Source organism: Euprymna scolopes, chromosome 35 (genome assembly GCF_053919585.1).
Source record: "Euprymna scolopes isolate OS-2025 chromosome 35, ASM5391958v1, whole genome shotgun sequence".
Classification (NCBI taxonomy): domain Eukaryota; kingdom Metazoa; phylum Mollusca; class Cephalopoda; order Sepiida; family Sepiolidae; genus Euprymna; species Euprymna scolopes.
The window spans coordinates 13772734-13791278 of NC_136516.1; the positions used below are offsets into that span (position 1 = coordinate 13772734).

At 38.0% G+C, this 18545-nt stretch overlaps 1 protein-coding gene across 1 annotated transcript in view; it reads left to right on the forward strand.

The window, feature by feature from the left end:
- Positions 1-18545, forward strand: part of LOC145259696 (uncharacterized) — a 159212-nt gene that overhangs the window by 62186 nt on the left and 78481 nt on the right. Inside the window, exons 7-8 of the mRNA XM_080117371.1 lie at positions 2313-2379; positions 5666-5758. Coding sequence (XP_079973497.1) covers positions 2313-2379; positions 5666-5758 — 160 coding nt within the window. The remainder of the gene's footprint in view (positions 1-2312; positions 2380-5665; positions 5759-18545) is intronic.

Sequence of the window (18545 nt, forward strand, 5' to 3'; positions counted from 1 at the left end):
ACACACAAACACGCACACACACACACACACACAAACACACACACAAACACACACACACAAACACACACACACAAACACACACACAAACACACACACACAAACACAAACACACACAAACACACACACACAAACACAAACACAAACACACACACACAAACACAAACACACAAACACACAAACACACACACAAACACACACACAAACACACACACACACAAACACACACAAACACATACACACACAAACACAAACACACAAACACACACACAAACACACACACAAACACACACACAAACACACACACACAAACACACACACGCAAACACACACACACAAACACACACACACAGAAACACACACACACAAACACACACACGCAAACACACACACAAACACACACACAAACAAACACACACACACAAACACACACACACACAAACACACACACACACACACAAACACACACGCAAACACGCAAACACACACACAAACACGCAAACACACACACACACAAACGCACACACACACACATGCACACACATGCACACAAACACACACACGCAAACACACACACAAACACACACACAAACAAACACACACACACAAACACACACACACACAAACACACACACACAAACACACACACACAAACACACACGCAAACACGCAAACACACACACACACAAACGCACACACACACACATGCACACACATGCACGCACACATAAACACACACACACACACAATGGGTTGCACCCTATACTCTTTCCACAAACTATTTACAAAATTGTAAAATTTTATGCTGCACACACAGTTCACACATGGCCTTTTACGTCAACATGTAGCTCTGCACATATGGGGTCTTGCCAGTGAGCGATCAAGTGACCAAATCAAATAAATAAAAATAATTTCGTACATACGTTGTGTGGGATCTTTATACAAGCTAGTCCTACCTTCATAGTAGTTTCTTGCTGTCGTTCATGACTGGCCGTTTTCTATGTGGTTACAGCATCTAGTTACTGTCGATCCGCTGTTTTTAACTAAGATGAAAAATTACTCACGTATGAAAATACAATGCAGGCTTGCTGAGTCTTTAAAGGTTTTATTTAGAGAGAGACTGTTCATGGGGTGGAGGACAGACCAATATGACTAATGTGACTAATTAATATTTACATAATTATCTTAACTTAATCTTAAAGACGGCAACTGAGAGACACAGATGGACAGACATCGAGATGTCATCCACTTAGATTCTCTCTACGTTGTCGGATGCATCTCGTCGGCCTTGCTTCTCGACCCAGACTAAATTTTTATAATCCTTTTTTGTTTCTCTTCTCAACAGTATGACGTCATCACCTCCTTATATCATTGTATCATTCGACACCAGCATTTCTAGGCATTTTATCTAGAGAGGTAATCTTTTAAACTCCCCCACCCCCATCCCCCCACTTCAATCACGCCATCTACAACTGGGTACATTTCTGTTTGCTGCCAGGTTATCATGACATGTACTAATGTGACCCTCGCCAAAATTCAAACTAGCTAACTCAATCACTACCTACTGGCATAGGATCCCGATATATGACATAAGGACTATGAGATATATTTATTGTAGGCCCGATATTGATTCTACTGATGCCAGGAAAGATTTAACCCTATTTTAAAAAATATATATATTTAAGCATATTTCATGACCGGCAAACCTGGGTGTCCCCTTTCCGCTTCTGCTAGTCTCAAATAATGCCATAGCAATCACCTTTTTGTCGATTTTCACCAAATTACCAAAATATGAAATAAAAGTTGTTTATTTATTTTTTTCTATAAAGAAGGCTATAACCAGATTAATTGCTACCCAGAAAATGGCTGACGGAATTCTGTATGGATTCCCAAGCTCAGAAAGATGAACTAGAATAAGGTCAGCCATTAATGGAAACATCGCAAGAGTAACAGCCATGATAAGAACAGTAGTCTGAAACATCCAAATTATCAATCCTCATCTAAAAAAAAAATGTGATATAACAGTGGTCAAGAGGTTAACGACACAAACTGATGACTTAGGTGTCCCCTGTTCAAATCCAGTTAGTTCCACAAAAACTCGCTTTCATTTGAGATGTTAGCAACCATCTCACGGTCCCTCTCGTAAGTACCTAATATCTTTCTAGAAAAAATTCTGACTAGAAAAATATTGGGGAAACCAATGCCAATGATAGAATCTTTGAATTTGTGCGATATGATGGTGATGGTGATCTAAAAATTTTCCGAAACATAAAAACTACAATGTTTTCTTTCTTTCTTTTTTATTTTTCTTGCAGTTTTACCATTTCTCGTTTTCCCGGACTTTATTGGTATCCGAAAGAAAATAAAAGTTCTAGAAAAAGAGTAAGTGATTTTAAATATCCATTGAATTTAATTTGTGCAATCCACTTACTGTTCTTGGCACTTCATTGCAAGACTTCTTGTAATGCCGTGTTTTTCACCTGGAGGGATGCTGTGGATCTGTTTTCAAACCGAAAATGATAGTTTGCTTTGATTGCCTCATGCATTGCAGGATGCAAGCGTTCCTAAGTCTAGGAATGCCTGATTTTGAGTTGTAAGACATTTTAGTTTTAGGAGAGACGAGAAATGTTGGTAATATCAGGCAGCATCAATCCACAGAAGCTCTTGCAGACGAAAACAAAGAATAGAGTTTCCTGTTGGATAACCAGAAGTCTTGAATTGTAAAAGTTTGCAGATGAAGAGCAAAATTCCTTCTCACATGTACAGGAAAAATTATGTGCAGGTTTTGAATTGAAAGGCATATTTAGTTTTAGAAGAGTTTCTGATGGGTAGCTAATCTGTATAAATTCTGATATGAAAAATAGTTTTTGAGTGGTAGTTGAACTGTAAAAGTTTGCAGACGAAGAGCAAAGATCTTTCTCGTGTGGACACGAAAAATTATGTGTTGGGATTCTAATAGATCCAGTATTTTTATGGAATGAGTCCAGTTTCTGATTGGTTGATAGCAGAATGTGGCTCGATTTGATTGGTCAGTTCCTATCTTCAGTGTCTATGAATAAAACTTTAAAATTTTCTTTAATCATATCCTATAATTATATCAAAAGTCCAGTGAGTGTGAAGCCCATTAAGGATCACACTTCCTACTCATCAGACGAGCACCAAAATTCCCCCCACCCCATATCATTTAATGATGATAAAACAAAATCTGTTGGGCATTTATGTCTGAAGCTTAATCGAAATTTCATAGATAGACTGGAGTTTATTTATACTAAATATGGTTCAATTTCATAAAATAATTGTGAATTTTAACGATTTTATTAGTGGTACTATTTCTGGGTCACTTATAGAAAAAAATTACTTACTGTCTGAAGATACTTAAATTCATCAAACAATATTTTGTCTGATGCAACCTTTGACCATTCTTCCGACCGAAAAATACAATTGCGAATTACTTAGGACCTCTATCCAGTCGTAGCTGATGGAACAAGAACATGCTATCCCCGTGAAGTAAATAAAGGGTTCCAAAGTCCTGTCCAGATTCCCGAGTTTGACAAGATATATCTGAAGAAGGTCGAAGGTTACAACGATCAAAATGTTGTGAAAATAACACTCAAGATAAAAATAATAAATTGAAAGAATCCAAACCAAATAATACGAATAAAAATTTTCCTTAACAAACCAACAAACCAAACACCATGGATAAATATTTGAAAATATAATGAACTTGAGTCATAAAAACTTTTACCAAAATGATTGGATTCGGCATTAAATATTCTGAAAAACAAAATAACCAAATGAAACATATTAAATTCGTGCAGATACCGAATGAACATTGAATACAAATTTAGAAAATAAATTATAACACACGAGAAACAACGATGAACCAATGACCAAGATCTTGTGAAGTTCAGCAGAGAATGACTGAAGGAAATGCAAGACGTGACTAAGTATACTAATGGAGGATTCCTTCTTCGGCAATCAATCTGGCATAGGAACCACTTAGAGTTTAACGCAGCTCTGAAGACTTTTTTGTAGAATGCTGTTAAAAATTTGGCAATTACATCATGCCTCCCATTGTATTTGTTTTGAACCAATCAAATTAACCGATTGTACTTGCTGCGGGGTTCGCCTCGGTGGGCTTTTTGCATTGCGTACCTATGTAACAAAGAGTCCTAGCCCTGACAGTGCTAACCCCCGAACCCTCAAAGAGCTCATCGTTTTCATCTCTACCATCCCCCATGTGCCTTCTTAACCTGTCTTTGTCTATCGGCATCATTCCTAATGACTGGCATACTGCTACGATGTGCCCCATCTTAAAGAAGGATAACAGAGAAGACTCTCTAAATTACTGGCCTGTTTCGCTCACCTCTATTGTCTGCTGCTCACCTCTATTGTCAGTGCTGCTGAAAAAAGCGATGATATCCCACTTTCAACGAGCCGAGCAAATGTCTCAATCTGAACCTTCTGGTCATAGAGGAGTCGCTGATGAGAATAATAAACAAGGGAGACACTGCGGATATTGTCTTTCTGTTCTTTGCCTGTAAATCATCGTCCACTTCACATCAAGGTGCGAGTGTACAGGTTCCATCCTGAGGTCGTGCAGTGGGTTGGCGCCTTCCTCGCTAACTGCACCTTCCAATGTATGCAGTGCAGTAAGTGATGTGCCGCAGGGTTCAGTCATTGGGAGCCTGTTGATTCTCATCTTCATCAATGACTTGCCTGAAGTGATTTCTCAGCTGTCCCTCCTGTTTGCTGATGACATCAAAATTCTTGCCTTAGCATTGCTGCCATGAAGTCTGGAAATGGTCACTGAACTGGGACCTGAGTTTGAATATTGCCAAGTGCAACCACATGGTAGTGAGCCGGCATCCCCAAACTCTTCCATTCCTTCTTGATTTCCAACCAGGTGACTGGCTGCTGGAGTTTGTCAGTCAAACTAAAGATCTTGCAGTGATCGTGCATTTTATTCACCCTCTGAACACTGCATCACTGCTGCTAACCAGGCCAGGGGTGTCCTGTTCCTCATGCATTGCTCTTTTGGTCGTCTCGCTCCCTCCATCTTCCTTCTCTACACCTTCCTAGTGAGCCGGATTCTCAAATACAGTATTCAGGTCACATTCCCCTATTATGTGAAGAACGTCCAGTGTCTCGAACAGGTTCAGCGCCTAGCAACGAGAATGGTGGCTGGCCTCAGAAGTCTATCCTATGAGCAACATTTAGGTGCTCTAAATCCTTTTCCCCTTGAGCGAAGGAGGTTTCGAGGCGGCCTCATTCTCGCCTACAACATCTTCCATGAACGGTGTGGCCTAGACCAGGACCTGTTCTTCACCCCTGCCATGGATCGTTTGCTCATGGACACGTAAAAAAGGTCGACCTTCGACGGTTTTGGAGGCTTCAACACCAAGCAACATTCTCAGTTTGAGTGGCATCTCCGTGGAACCCAATGAAGTCGTAAACCAGCCAACACTATGGGGCTTCAAGGCAGCCTTGGATAAACGCTAGTGGGACCTTTACGGTTTTCCCCCTGTATAATTTCTCTTTGTACATAGGCCCCTATATTCTCACTAACTTTTTCCCCTTGTAAATAGCAATCGTTTGTGCGTTTATTCTTTGCCAATTAAATGAATGAGAAAAAAACTCTTTGATTTTTGATTCGATTTCTTGACAGTATGGCGGAATCCTTGAAGAAGTGGAATTGGTAACTTTTATTAATGACCAAACCCATTTGATGCGTCTTCCCGGAGGAGAATTAGAAGAATTTGTGAGTAATTTTCATTTATTTTCTTTGGAAGATCAATTTCAAAATTTTACATATTTTTTTTTTTTTTTTTTGCTTTTCTCACTATACCTCCCCCCCCCCTCATGAAAGTTGATATTTATGTTGTTTTAACTAATGTTGCTCCTATATTTAAATCTGATGAACCTGTGACATGGAGATTTTTTTCTTAATTAAAGTGCATAGTTATAGAAAATATGTAACATCGTTACATTTCAACTTGAACCCAACGTTGCGTATGAAAGTCTTGAAAAAAAATGATACAAGTTTTGTTTCGGTTCACAGAAAAGGCATTTATTACCGGTCGTTTCCACACCAAGCCACCTGACACATATTTTTCAAGCCAGCGATAATATGTACAATAACAGTTGCTTCATTTTATTTTTTATTTTTACTCTAGTTCATCTTTAACAAGCCATATCACCATTTGGGCGTAAGGAGCTACTATTTGGGACAGTGCCTAGGAAAGATTAACAAGATTTTGGTTTACATTACATTTAAACTTCTGCATATCAGTACAGCCAGGGAAGCAGGTAGCAGGAAGGGAATTCCAAAGTCTAACTGTTCGAGGAAGAAACTATTAGAGTAGAAAGTTTTCTGGCATTTAGAGACCTCGACAGTGAAGGAGTGAGATTTTGCTGCTAAGTAGATTTGTCCGGGAGATGTACGCCGAGGGAGCACAAGTGCAACGAGTTCATCAGAGCACATTCCATTAAAATATTTGTAAAACAAGCACAGAAATGCAACATTGTGGTGATGGGGCAGGGGTTGGAGCTTAGTTGACAAAGTGGGATATATTAGATTGACAACTCTTTTTTGGATCCTATCCAAGAGAGAGAGAGGCTAGCGGTAGGTGCACCAGTTGTTATGTGTGTAATTCGTTCGACGGTTCACAGTCGTCTGACAATCTTGTAAAGGTTTGGAAGATTAAGAAGTCTTACATTCTTACGTTCAAAGTCATTTTGTGCCAACACGCACTTTCTCTCCTCTATGTACAGACATATATCGGCAAGTTGAAATGCAAAATGTTCATTTCAAGTTGCTGACACATTTTTACTTCTTTCTGCGCATGCCCAAATTCAATTCATTTCTACAAGTTGTTTAATATTAAATCTTTCTAACCTATCTCTTGATAGCTACATTGGTAGGAGATGCGGCTGCAGTGCTAAATCTTTGATTTCGATTCTAGCTGATAGTACCCAAGTCTTTTCTTTTAACTTTTGAAATCACTACTATATATTAGGTACAATATAATATTCAATAGAGTATTGGTTCTGTAATAATAATGTCTGAGAGTACATCTTTCAAACTGCTTGGCCTAACGTTCACAGGAAACATGAGCTGGAACAATTATATTGAAAACATTGCCAGGGCCGCTGCAAAAAAAGGTAGGCTTTTTCTACCGTGCTAGAAAACTACTGACACCTGAAAGTATCCTGTATCTCTATAAGGCCACCATTCGCCCATGTATGGAGTATTGTTGTCACATCTGGGCTGGTGCGTCTACTACTAGTCTCTCGCTCCTAGACAAGGTTCAAAAAAGAGTCGCCAATCTGATAGGCCCTGAACTGGCATCTAAGCTTCAGCCTCTGTCCCATCGACGAAACGTTGCATCCCTCTGCTTGTTCTACAAGTATTTTAATGGTGAATGCTCTGACGAACTGCAGACACTTGTGCCCCCACGTCGCAGACACCCTCGACAAACCCGACAGGCAGCTAAATCCCACCCCCACACAGTAGAGATCCCTAGATGTCAAAAGATCCTTCTACTCCAGTAGTTTCTTCCCCAGAACCGCTAGACTCTGGAATTCCATTCCAGGATTATGCTTCCCTAACTGTACTGACATGCGGAAGTTCAAGTGCAACGTGAACCGACATCTTGCTGCCCAAATCCCTACATAGTGCCCCCGTAGTTGCTGACCCTGATAGTAGCCCCCTACACCTGAGTGGCAATGTGCCTTGTTTGGGGTGAAAATGTAATAAAAAAAAAAAAAATAAAAAAAATACGAAATATGCATGAATTAAAATATGTTTAAGCATATTTTATGACCTGACAAAGCTGGCCGCCTCCTAACTAGCATATACAATATGTGTGTGTGTGTGTGTGTGTGTGTGTGTGCACGCGCACGCGTGTGTGGAGCTAATAAATTTAAAACGCAGTTACACGAAACTTGTAAATGACTAATTCGTGAACGAGTCAATTATCTAAATAAAGTTTCATTTGTTTACAATTTGATCAGTCGTTATGCTAGCATTGAATGATATCGTTGATCTGTTGGAGAAAGCAAAAATGGATCCAACATTTCAGTAATAAAAATGCGTCCCTTTCTTTTTTTTTTTTTTTTTTTATTGATTTTGTACAAGAGATCAATCTTCAACGAACTGACTGGAAGAAAAATATTGACGCTAAAACGAATCCAGATAAAAGGAAACCCATTTAGAAAATTAAAGAGAAATCTTTTTTTTTTTTTCTTTTCTAAATTGTGCCTAATTTGGTTCAAGGTTAGATTCACGGGGCATGAATCAAGATAGGATTGATGAATCCAAATATCGTTCTGTTTTCTTTCAATGCTTCTCGTCTGCTGCAGTGCTGCACTTCCAAGTGAATGGTGTATCCCAGCATGCCACATGCATCGCGTTCGCAGACACAGAATTTGAAATACTAACCGCCGACCATTACACAGACATAATATCAAAAGATTTTATGCATAAAAATCACAATGTGTGTCTGTCTGTCTGCCTCTCAAACTGCATCTCCTCCGAGTCACAAGGTCGCAGAGCGGCGTGAGGCAAATCAAGTGACTGCATTTATTGTGGATTGTTCTTTTCTGGGTATTAGTCGGTAAAATGACGGCTAAAGGGGTCAAAATTGAAAGAAAATTTGGAACTTGACAGACCTACCTACAGACAACGTCATGCAAAAATAAATAAATAAATAAATAAAAATAAAAAAAAAACACGCTATCAACTTACCCACAGTAGAATTTTCAAGGCTCGTTGTTCTATCATTCTTGCTAAGCAACGACATGGAAAAAATGGCTTTACCGACGATAGTTTAATTAAAATAACGGTTTCGATTATCGATTATCGGTAATTATCGGGGGTATTCTGAGACAAAACTTAACTAAGATCACTCCCGAACTTATACACTCAAGTTTTTAAAGAAAATCTGTTCAGTCGTTTCGGAGTCTATAAGGAACAAACTCACACACAGACAAAGTTGCATTTATATAATTGTAGATTTATCTTTTCTATTATCATGTTTTCATCTAATCCATGAATATTCTTGTAGTCGATGAAAAAACTTGCAAAAGACAGAAATCCAAAAATCTTTTATGCTTCCTCTAAAACGATCTGCCATTGGTCCACTAATACACATCATAATTGATTTTTGTTAGGGCAGCAGGGCATTATCAAGGATCTTCCTGTATGTCCCCGTTTTCAGTTACCAACTATTAGGAATTAGTTTGTTTATTCAGCTGTTTCTTAACTGAGCTGGCTTGTCTGGAAGTCTCGACTGCAATCCTTACGAGTTGAAGACCTGCAATGCTTAACATTCCAAAACGGCATGGCGCTGGAAAAGATGGAATTTGGATGCGAGTAACTTTTCTGCCGTTGAAAAATGGGAGAAAATGGTATCCATATTATAATTATCTTAGTCCCTCTGTCTGTTAGTCTCCCCCTTCCGCTTTTCTTCGGAAACTACTGGTCCGATCTGAATTAAATTTTGTACAGACCTTTGTTATGATAAGATGCAGCGAATTAAGTATAGTGGTTTTTATTCGACACACAGTTAGAGATTAATAGGGATTAGTCACCTAAATACCACATTTACTCTAGAAGTTTTCTTAGAAACTACTGAGCCGAGCTAGCTGAAATTTTGTATGGACCGTTGTTATGAAAAGGTGCAGCGAACTAAGTATTATGTTATCCATTCAATCTACAGTTAAGGATTAATAAGGATTAGTCACTACAATATCACATTTACTCTAGAAATTTGGCATAAAGCACCCATTCTAAGACAACGAGTTATAACTTTTGCCCGATTTAAACAGATTAAATATTCTAGTTACTAACACTTCTGAGTGTTCATTCTTTAGTTGCATCCATGCATCTCAGTTAAGGGGCTCCGTATGTCTATCGGTCAGTTATGCTTCCATTTTGAATTGCATTTTCATTGTGAAAAATACAGATTGAATAGATGTATTTTATTTTAGACAAGCCTGGATGCCCGGCGTTTCCCAGGTGTTTGGAGATGTGTGTTGAGCAAAAAAAAAAAAAAAAAAAAAAAAAAAAGTAGGCAGGCAGGCTCGAACCCGTACCGTGAAGGAGGAAAAGAACGTGAAAAAAAACAAACAAACAAACAAAAAACGTGACATCTTTGCCGTTCGTTGTGTTTGTAGGTTGAGAATTGTCCTCACACACACACACACACACACACACACACACACACACACACACACACACACACACACACATATTCTCACTTTTATCGATATATAGATAATAATTGTATGCAATCTGACTGAGGTCAACCCTTTGAACCGGAATCTATGGGGAAGAGTATTTCTTCACATGCCTCAATGTACAATTCATTGTTGTATCAGCTCAACTAAATATTCATGAAACCCCATTTATTCCAGGGATTTCACAAACAGGGTCAACCAACCCACTCTACTAATGCTATCAATGCAAACAATGGCTGACACACATTTGACGCTTGAAAGTTTGTGAAAACGTTGAAAATGCTAAAATGTTAGTGAACTTATTGAATGCCATTTTGTCTCTACACATGTAACAATATTTCTGCCGGTGTGTTAAAATCCTGTTAAAAATGGAATCTTCTTAAAATCAGATGAAAATTCCGTTAAATGTTAAAGGATTAGAGTTAGAGCTATATGTTCATGATGTTGCGTCACAGAAAGGCGGATAAGCTGATAAAATCTTTCTCCTAGACTTTTTAGCCTAGTTATGACTCGTTGATTTAGAATGAGTACTTGATGCAAAACTTCTAAAGTAAATGTGGTATGGTGGTGACGAGACCCTATTAATTTCTAACTATGCTTAGAATAGATGCCATAATTCTTAGTTCCCGGCACCTTATCATAGCAAAAATCCATAGAAAATTTCCCAGCTAGATCGGTCCAGTAGTATTACTTAATTGAATACTTTTACCCTACATCTCTTAATTTTGGTGATCTAACAGGAACTGCTATTGTATGAGTATATATATATATATATATATACTAGCTAATTCGCTTGCCAGAATATTTAAAACTGTTTCGATTTAATAGAATTAATTGAGCAAATAACAAATTAGCTGTTAAAGGCGGCTTCGCAATAATTATAATTAGGTTAATTATAATTAGTTATAATAATTAGGTTAATTATAATTAATTATAATAATTATAATTAGATTAATTATAATTAGTTATAATAATCATAATTAGGTTAATTATAATTAGTTATAATAATTATAATTAGGTTAATTATAATTATAATAATGATTATGATTAGGTTAATTATAATTAGTTATAATAATCATAATTACGTTCCTCCTTTATTGTCTCTCTTATTTCAGTAAAACTAACGCACCATTAAATTTTATTATCATTTTGTTTTTCATGTTGATGGAGCATCCCACTGGATGCCAGACATTCGCCCAAAATTTCAGTTACTCCAACTGAGAGATCTTTTTAAGATTCTAAACGTCACTTTAAGTACTATTGTTTGCATTTCTCTTGCACTTGGTTCACCGGGTATATTCGAAAAGTAGTTTTTGAAATTCTTTTTTCATGAGTCCGGTTGCTCCTATGATTACTGGAAAGATGGAGATCTTCCTAAGATTCCAGTTTCTTTTTTTTTATCTCGTATATAAAGCCTTGGTATTTTGTTATTTTCTCTCTCTTAGCTTTGTTCCTATTTACAATGCCTCCCCACGGGACAGAGTTAGACACTAGGGTCATTTTTTAACGTGGAGAAAAGGAACAAAAATAAAAATTGTCTCAGTCGTGAAGGATTTCTCCTCCACTGACAGAGAACAAGAAACTGAAGTGTAGTATCTGAAGAACAGATGGTATTTATTTGCTCCCCCACCGAGCAAATTAGGCACAAGGCCAATTTTTAATGTGAGGAGTGAAGGGAGGGGGAAGGAAAAAAGGGGACCAGCTCCCGAGAGGTGGGAAATGGGAGCTGGTTAAAGGTCAGGTATGTGGGGTTGCCCCCACATCTTGTCTTTGCTTGCAGTATCTGCCGGAACAGATAACTTTGATCTTGTCCCAAAGGCCAAGTAGCGTTTTTCACTTCTTAGCTTTGTTAAGAACAGCATTGTTTGGCATACTTACTTCAACAAGGGTGCTTCATTTTACTTCAGTTGAAGTTCTCAGAAATCAAGAGGCTCCCTTCCCATATCTAACACTTGAACTGTATATAAGATGCACAAATATTTGAATATTCTAGTAAAATTCTCCTTTTACATCTCAAGCACTGAGTTAGTAAAGAAGTTGAGAACATAAATTTTCGTCTCCCCCATTGACCATTTAAACATGTTCTAGTATACCTTTCTTGTGATCTATTGGTTTTACTGGACTCCAAGTCAAGAATTAATCTATTCTGGTGGAGTATCCAGCTTCGTGCTATTACTTGAGGTAACATTTCTTGGAGAAGGTGCACCATCTATATATATAAAAGCGATAATGTATGTATGTATGTATGTATGTATGTATGTATGCATGTATGCATGTATGTATGTATGTGTGTTCGCTTTTTCTGTATGTCTACAAAAGGCTTTTTTCAGAGAAGCGGTCGGTCGGTTCAGAACTTTTAAAAACTTTTTATATCACATATAACTCGTAATATCTCACAGTTAACAACGAAGCTCGCCTGTCTGTTTAATTTGCTCGATTTCGGGAAGATAAATATTCAGCATTTGTTGCTCGCCGCATGTGGTTTAGTCTTTTTCCCATAACATCTTGGAGAAATGAAAATAAAAAAGCGTTCCGCAGTAAATGAAATACTATCCCGCAGCCAAACTTGACCTCATTAACTCATTAAAACGGCACCTTCCAAATCTAAGTAATTAAATAAATTCAAACGTGTTTCCGTTAGCATCTCGCGGTGGAGCAATGGTTAACGTCGCATGTTTTTTTTCACACTTTAATTTACAACTTTGCCTAAATGGTTCGGGTTCGATCCTCATACTTACTTTTTTTTTAACCCCCCCCCTCCCGGAGTTTCCACACACACCTCCAAACACCCTGGCAACACTGGGTACCCCTCGCTAGTTCCTCATAAAATCCAGCGTAGAGTAGCCATAATGAGGTTTTATTTGTGCTGCGAATGTTTTTACTTTTAGAGAGAAGTATCTTTATGCCAGACAAACTGCTGTACAGAGACACCTTAGACACCTTAGACACCTTAGACACTCGAGAATGCTATTTAGTAGGCATTCAAGTTTTCTCCCGTAGGAATTCAAGTTCTCTCCCATAGACATTCAAGTTCTCTCCCATAGGAATTCAAGTTCTCTCCCGTAGGCATTCAAGTTCTCTCCCATAGACATTCAAGTTCTCTCCCATAGGAATTCAAGTTCTCCCCAGTAGGCATTCAAGTTCTCTCCTATAAGCATTCAAGATCTCTCCCGTAGGCATTCAAGTTCTCTCCCATAGACATTCAAGTTCTCTCCCATAGACATTCAAGTTCTCTTCCATAGGAATTCAAGTTCTCCCCAGTAGGCATTCAAGTTCTCTCCTATAAGCATTCAAGATCTCTCCCGTAGGCATTCAAGTTCTCTCCTATAAGCATTCAAGATCTCTCCCGTAGGCATTCAAGTTCTCTCCCATAGACATTCAAGTTCTCTCCCATAGACATTCAAGTTCTCCCCAGTAGGCATTCAAGTTCTCTCCTATAAGCATTCAAGATCTCTCCCGTAGGCATTCAAGTTCTCTCCAATAAATATTCAAGTTCTCTCCAGTAGGCATTCAAGTTCTCTGCACTAGGCATTCAAGTTCTCTCTCTCTCACCAAGGTCTATAAGAGTCTAGGGGATCTATGAGTATCAAAGTTGACAATTGAAATGGACAATCATGCATGGATTTTTTTTTATTGTTGCTTTGAAGCTGAAAGGAAATTTCTAATGCAAAGTCACAACTACAGAATAGTGCACTTTCTCCAAGTGATGCTACCTCAAGTAACAGTACAAAGATCGATATTCCACCAGACTAGATTTGCATTAGATACAGAGCATAACAGTTATACATTCATTACGTAAACTAACAGCCTACTGAACATCTGCCATTCTGTGAAGAGGTTAATAAATTGTGGAACGATTTCTGGAATTTGTAGTGGCAAAACATGATCCGAAATTGCTCCAATGATGACTGAAACATTAGAAAGCCATGCTATTCCACTTGTTTATTGTAAGGCACAAGGACATGACAGTGCGGCACAAGGTCGTAATAATGTGGTTAGCATGTCAGGGCAATACAATAGTGCAGGAGTAAAAATAAAAGAACAGTGCCACACTGCTATATTCATTCCTTATGGTTACAGCACAATCATAATAACTTGGCCTTTTGGTCAAGATCAAAGTGTAGTATCTTTCTTCAGATGCTGCACTTCCATTTCTTGTTCTCTTTCGTGGGGAGGCATAGTGAATGAGTACAGCATAATTTGTGTGGTAATGATGCTGCTGAATATATTCCAGAAGCAATCACCTACTTCGGAACTATACGAACTGCAGTTCCAAGAGGCAGGAAATTAAAATGGACAATTATGCAGGGATTTGTTTTATTGTTTCTTTAAAGCTGAAAGGAATTTTCGAGTGAACTGTTATAACCGTGTAAATTAGACATTATAAGATACTAGACATAATAGTTATAGATTCATTTATAGTATAAATCTCACTTGTCTGTTTAAATGTATGTATGTATGTATGTATGTTTGTATGTATGTATGTATGTATGTATGTATGTATGTATGTATGTCAGCCTAAAACTTTCGACAGAGGCGATGGATTTTCACGAGATTAGAATCATTTTGAAGCCGACATCTCGGACAACAAATATCGAAACATTGCCCCAAAACATTAATTCCTTCACCCTCAACTGGGCAGTTTTCTACAAGGAGGGGTCGATTTTTTGTGAGTCATTTTTGCAAGTCATCGTATCGATTGGATTAACTTTGCTTAATTTTAATGTTCCGAACATCCGGTTGCGTCATGGAGTAGCGGTAAGACGTCAGATTTTCTTTCACTTTCTTTCTTTTTTGCCTTTGTGTCATGGGTTCGATCCTGCCAGCCGCCTACTGCCACTTTCTTTTTTTTTTTTTTGCTCAACACACACCTCCAAACACTCGGACAATGCCGGGCAACGCCAGGCACCCAGGCTAGTTATATAAGTTATAGTTATATAATTATTTTGAGCGCTCCATCATGCTGTTAAAAAGTTTTACCCCATATTTTTTAATTTCACCCACTTTTGTCCTGAATTTGAGTCGCCCCCACGAATGTTGACACCCTGGGGTGATTGTGCGCACCTCAATTTGTGCTGTTTGTTTTTTTTTTTGCAAGTGGTGCGGATGTTGTGCGTTGCAGACGAAGGTAAATGAGGTTAATTTCTTTCAGATCTCCCAAAATAAACCAACTTGCATCTCTTCCGTTCACCCCTCACCTCACTCCCCCTCTCTAAGATATTGCACGCACGCTGTGCACATCGACAACAAGTAGCTCACACTACTGCTGACACACGGCTGTCGTCGTTGCTTGAAAACAGAGATACTCTAACAGATGTAATTATGACATTTCTTTCTTAGCCAAAGATATGGCATTGTTTGTCCTTTCCATTGCTGACTGACACCTGTTCGTTTCAGGTTTCATTAATTTTGAGCTCTTGTATTTTAACCATGTGCCATACATTAATTCTTCGTCTTTGTGTCTTTGAAACGTGTTCATATGCGACTGTTTCCAACTTATTACACAATCTTCTGCAGTATTGTTATATTCTGCAAAATCTTTCAAGCTGCACCGGTTGGGCAGTAGGAAAGGGCAGACAATTCAGTGTAGCATCATATTGCATCCATATTCCCAGATGATTGGTCAGCTTTGTCGCTCATCTTGTTATAGCAACTTTTGATTGACCCATTCATGTTCTTGGGTAGTTGAGTATTTTTCACTAGAGACAGAATGCTTCTGAACAGGGAGCAAGGGCTTCAGAACGAGATATTCCCATATTATTAGGAGGGAGGGCTATTCTATAGCCGTCCGATCCACAACTGTAATCTTATCTCTTTCTGTTCTTAGGGGTTAAAAGTTCATAATCATACCTTGTTAGCTGCTTTCTCCTATACACGGCTATTTTACGATCTTTCTAGACTGAGGAAATTAAAAAAAAACTATAAATAAGTTCTCTCATACCTTGAAAAAGAACTAAATCAAGACGAAACGGTTGAAAAACAGAGGAGATATATTCGACTTGATCGTTGTCCCAGATCGCTAACCAGTTAGGTGGGGATGTTTTTCCGATTCTCTGTTGATCGGTGACGTATGTTCGCAATTGTTTTTCCGATGTATCCCTGAATCAGCATATTCAAAATGAGAACAAAGTAAATGTTTACGAGTTAATTTTTTATCATAACCAAGACAATCGTAGTAGCATACGTAATGGATAAAAGTGCTAAGCACTAATCAATTTTAAGTGACTGTTTTCTGGAGCTTGATGGCTCAATTCTTAGTATGGATAATGCTAAGAGCACAGTTACGAATTACTTAAAACTTCTACCTAGTCATGTATGATGGAACAAGAACAAATTACCCCCGTAGATTAAATAAAGGCTCCCATTCAAAATTCCGAGTTCGAAAAGACACACTGGAAGGAGGCCAGTGGTTACATCGGCTGAAACGTTGTGAGAATAGCATCGAAGATGAGGACCAGTAGTCTGAATAATATTTTTCATTTCTTCATCTTTTGCAGCCGAACATAGCGAATTCTTTGTCATTTTTCTTTTCATTGCGCAGCTTCTTTTTTTTTTTTTTTTATTTCTGTTGATATTTTGCTGCGTGCATTGTGATCATGGCTTGCAACAGACATTACAAGTGCATCGTGTGGGTGTCAAGCGCGAGTCTCTGTGAGACGTATTACGCAACAACTGCCTGTACATAGCTTTTTCCTCACAGAAAAAAAAGATTGTTTTGATTAAAAACTACTACTACTACTACTACTACTGCTACTGCTACTACTACTACTGCTAACGATCTATTACTAATAGAAATTTGATATCTGTGTCTGAAGCTCAAACTATACTATTATTTCCATTACTAATGGAGATTTGGTATTTGTCTCTTTGAAACTGTGCTATTATTTCTATTACTAATGGAGATTTGGTATTTGTCTCTTTGAAACTGTGCTATTATTTCTATTACTAATGGAGATTTAGTATCTGTCTATATGCAGCCAAAGCTATACTATTAGTACCTTTCAGTACTTAACTCACCGACGTGGGGGTCGAGACGGGATGAGTAGTGTAGTACCTGTTCTGTTGTCATTAAAAAATTCTCACAGGCATTACTTCCTCCTTTGAGATGGGTTCTGTGATATATATCAGTTTGTCATGATACCATACTTCGTCTTTTGATAATAATAAGGACTTCGTTTTAAAACGACTCCCTAAAAAGCGATGGGATTAATTCTCAGGGAATTCTCTCTCTCTCTCTCTCTCTCTCTCTCTCTCTCTCTCTCTCTCTCTCTCTGCTCCAGACTATGAGATTCAAAGATCGAGAGTTTTCCTAAGTATATTGGTGGGAACAATAATAGTTTGAAGACTTTGTTATGGAATATGACGTGGTATCTTACGGTATAATCACGTTGACACACCGGTTCCCGCTGGATCACGGAAGTTAAGCAGCGTTGAACCTGGTCAGTACTAAATGGGTGACGATTTGGGACTTCCAGGTGCTGTATGTGCTCTCCGCTTATCTCGGCATTGTTTCCAATCGTTCTGGCTAAAACAAAGAGGGTGGGGACAAAAGAATAAAGTAGAAAAAGGTTTTGTTTAAAACGAAAAGATTTTATTTACAAAATAGGTTGCAAATTATTTCAAATAAATAAATAAATAAAAAGAAACGCCAAGTCAAAACAAAAAAAAAAATAGCAAAAAAACAAACAAACTGGTCCATAAGTTGTAAACATCGCCACAACGAACGACTACCATTAATAAGAAAATTAAGAACGAGTACTTCCAAAATCTTGCACACAATACATTCAATAAATTCTATGGAATGTACTCACAAGGTTGAAGATAGACTGTACAGTCATTTGCCTTTTTTTTTTAACTGTCAGTTTAAAGACTTTGAAATTACTCCAAATTTCTTTCCCTCAAAATATGTATATACCGTCGCCGCGTATATAAAAATTGTAAGGAAGTGTTTACCTCGTTGTGACCAGTGTTTTCTTCTTGCGTGGTTCTTTTTCCAGAAGGAAAAGCTCAGAAATCTTTGTTCACAGAAGGCAATGAAGCACGCGCCCACTCTCCTTGGCAGCAGGATTCAAAAAAGAAAGATTTTCGTGCTGGATTAAGTGACGTCATTCAAAAGGAGATAGTCTTTCTTTTTAATAAAAATTAAAGAGAGTTTCGTACAAATATCAAAACGTACGAAACTAAGTTTAATAAAGTTACAAAATGCGGAAAATAAAATATATGAACCAGAATACAAATATAACAAATACAGGGTGACCCCCACCCCCAAAATGAGAACCCGTTTCTTAGTGTTTTGTCCGAATGAA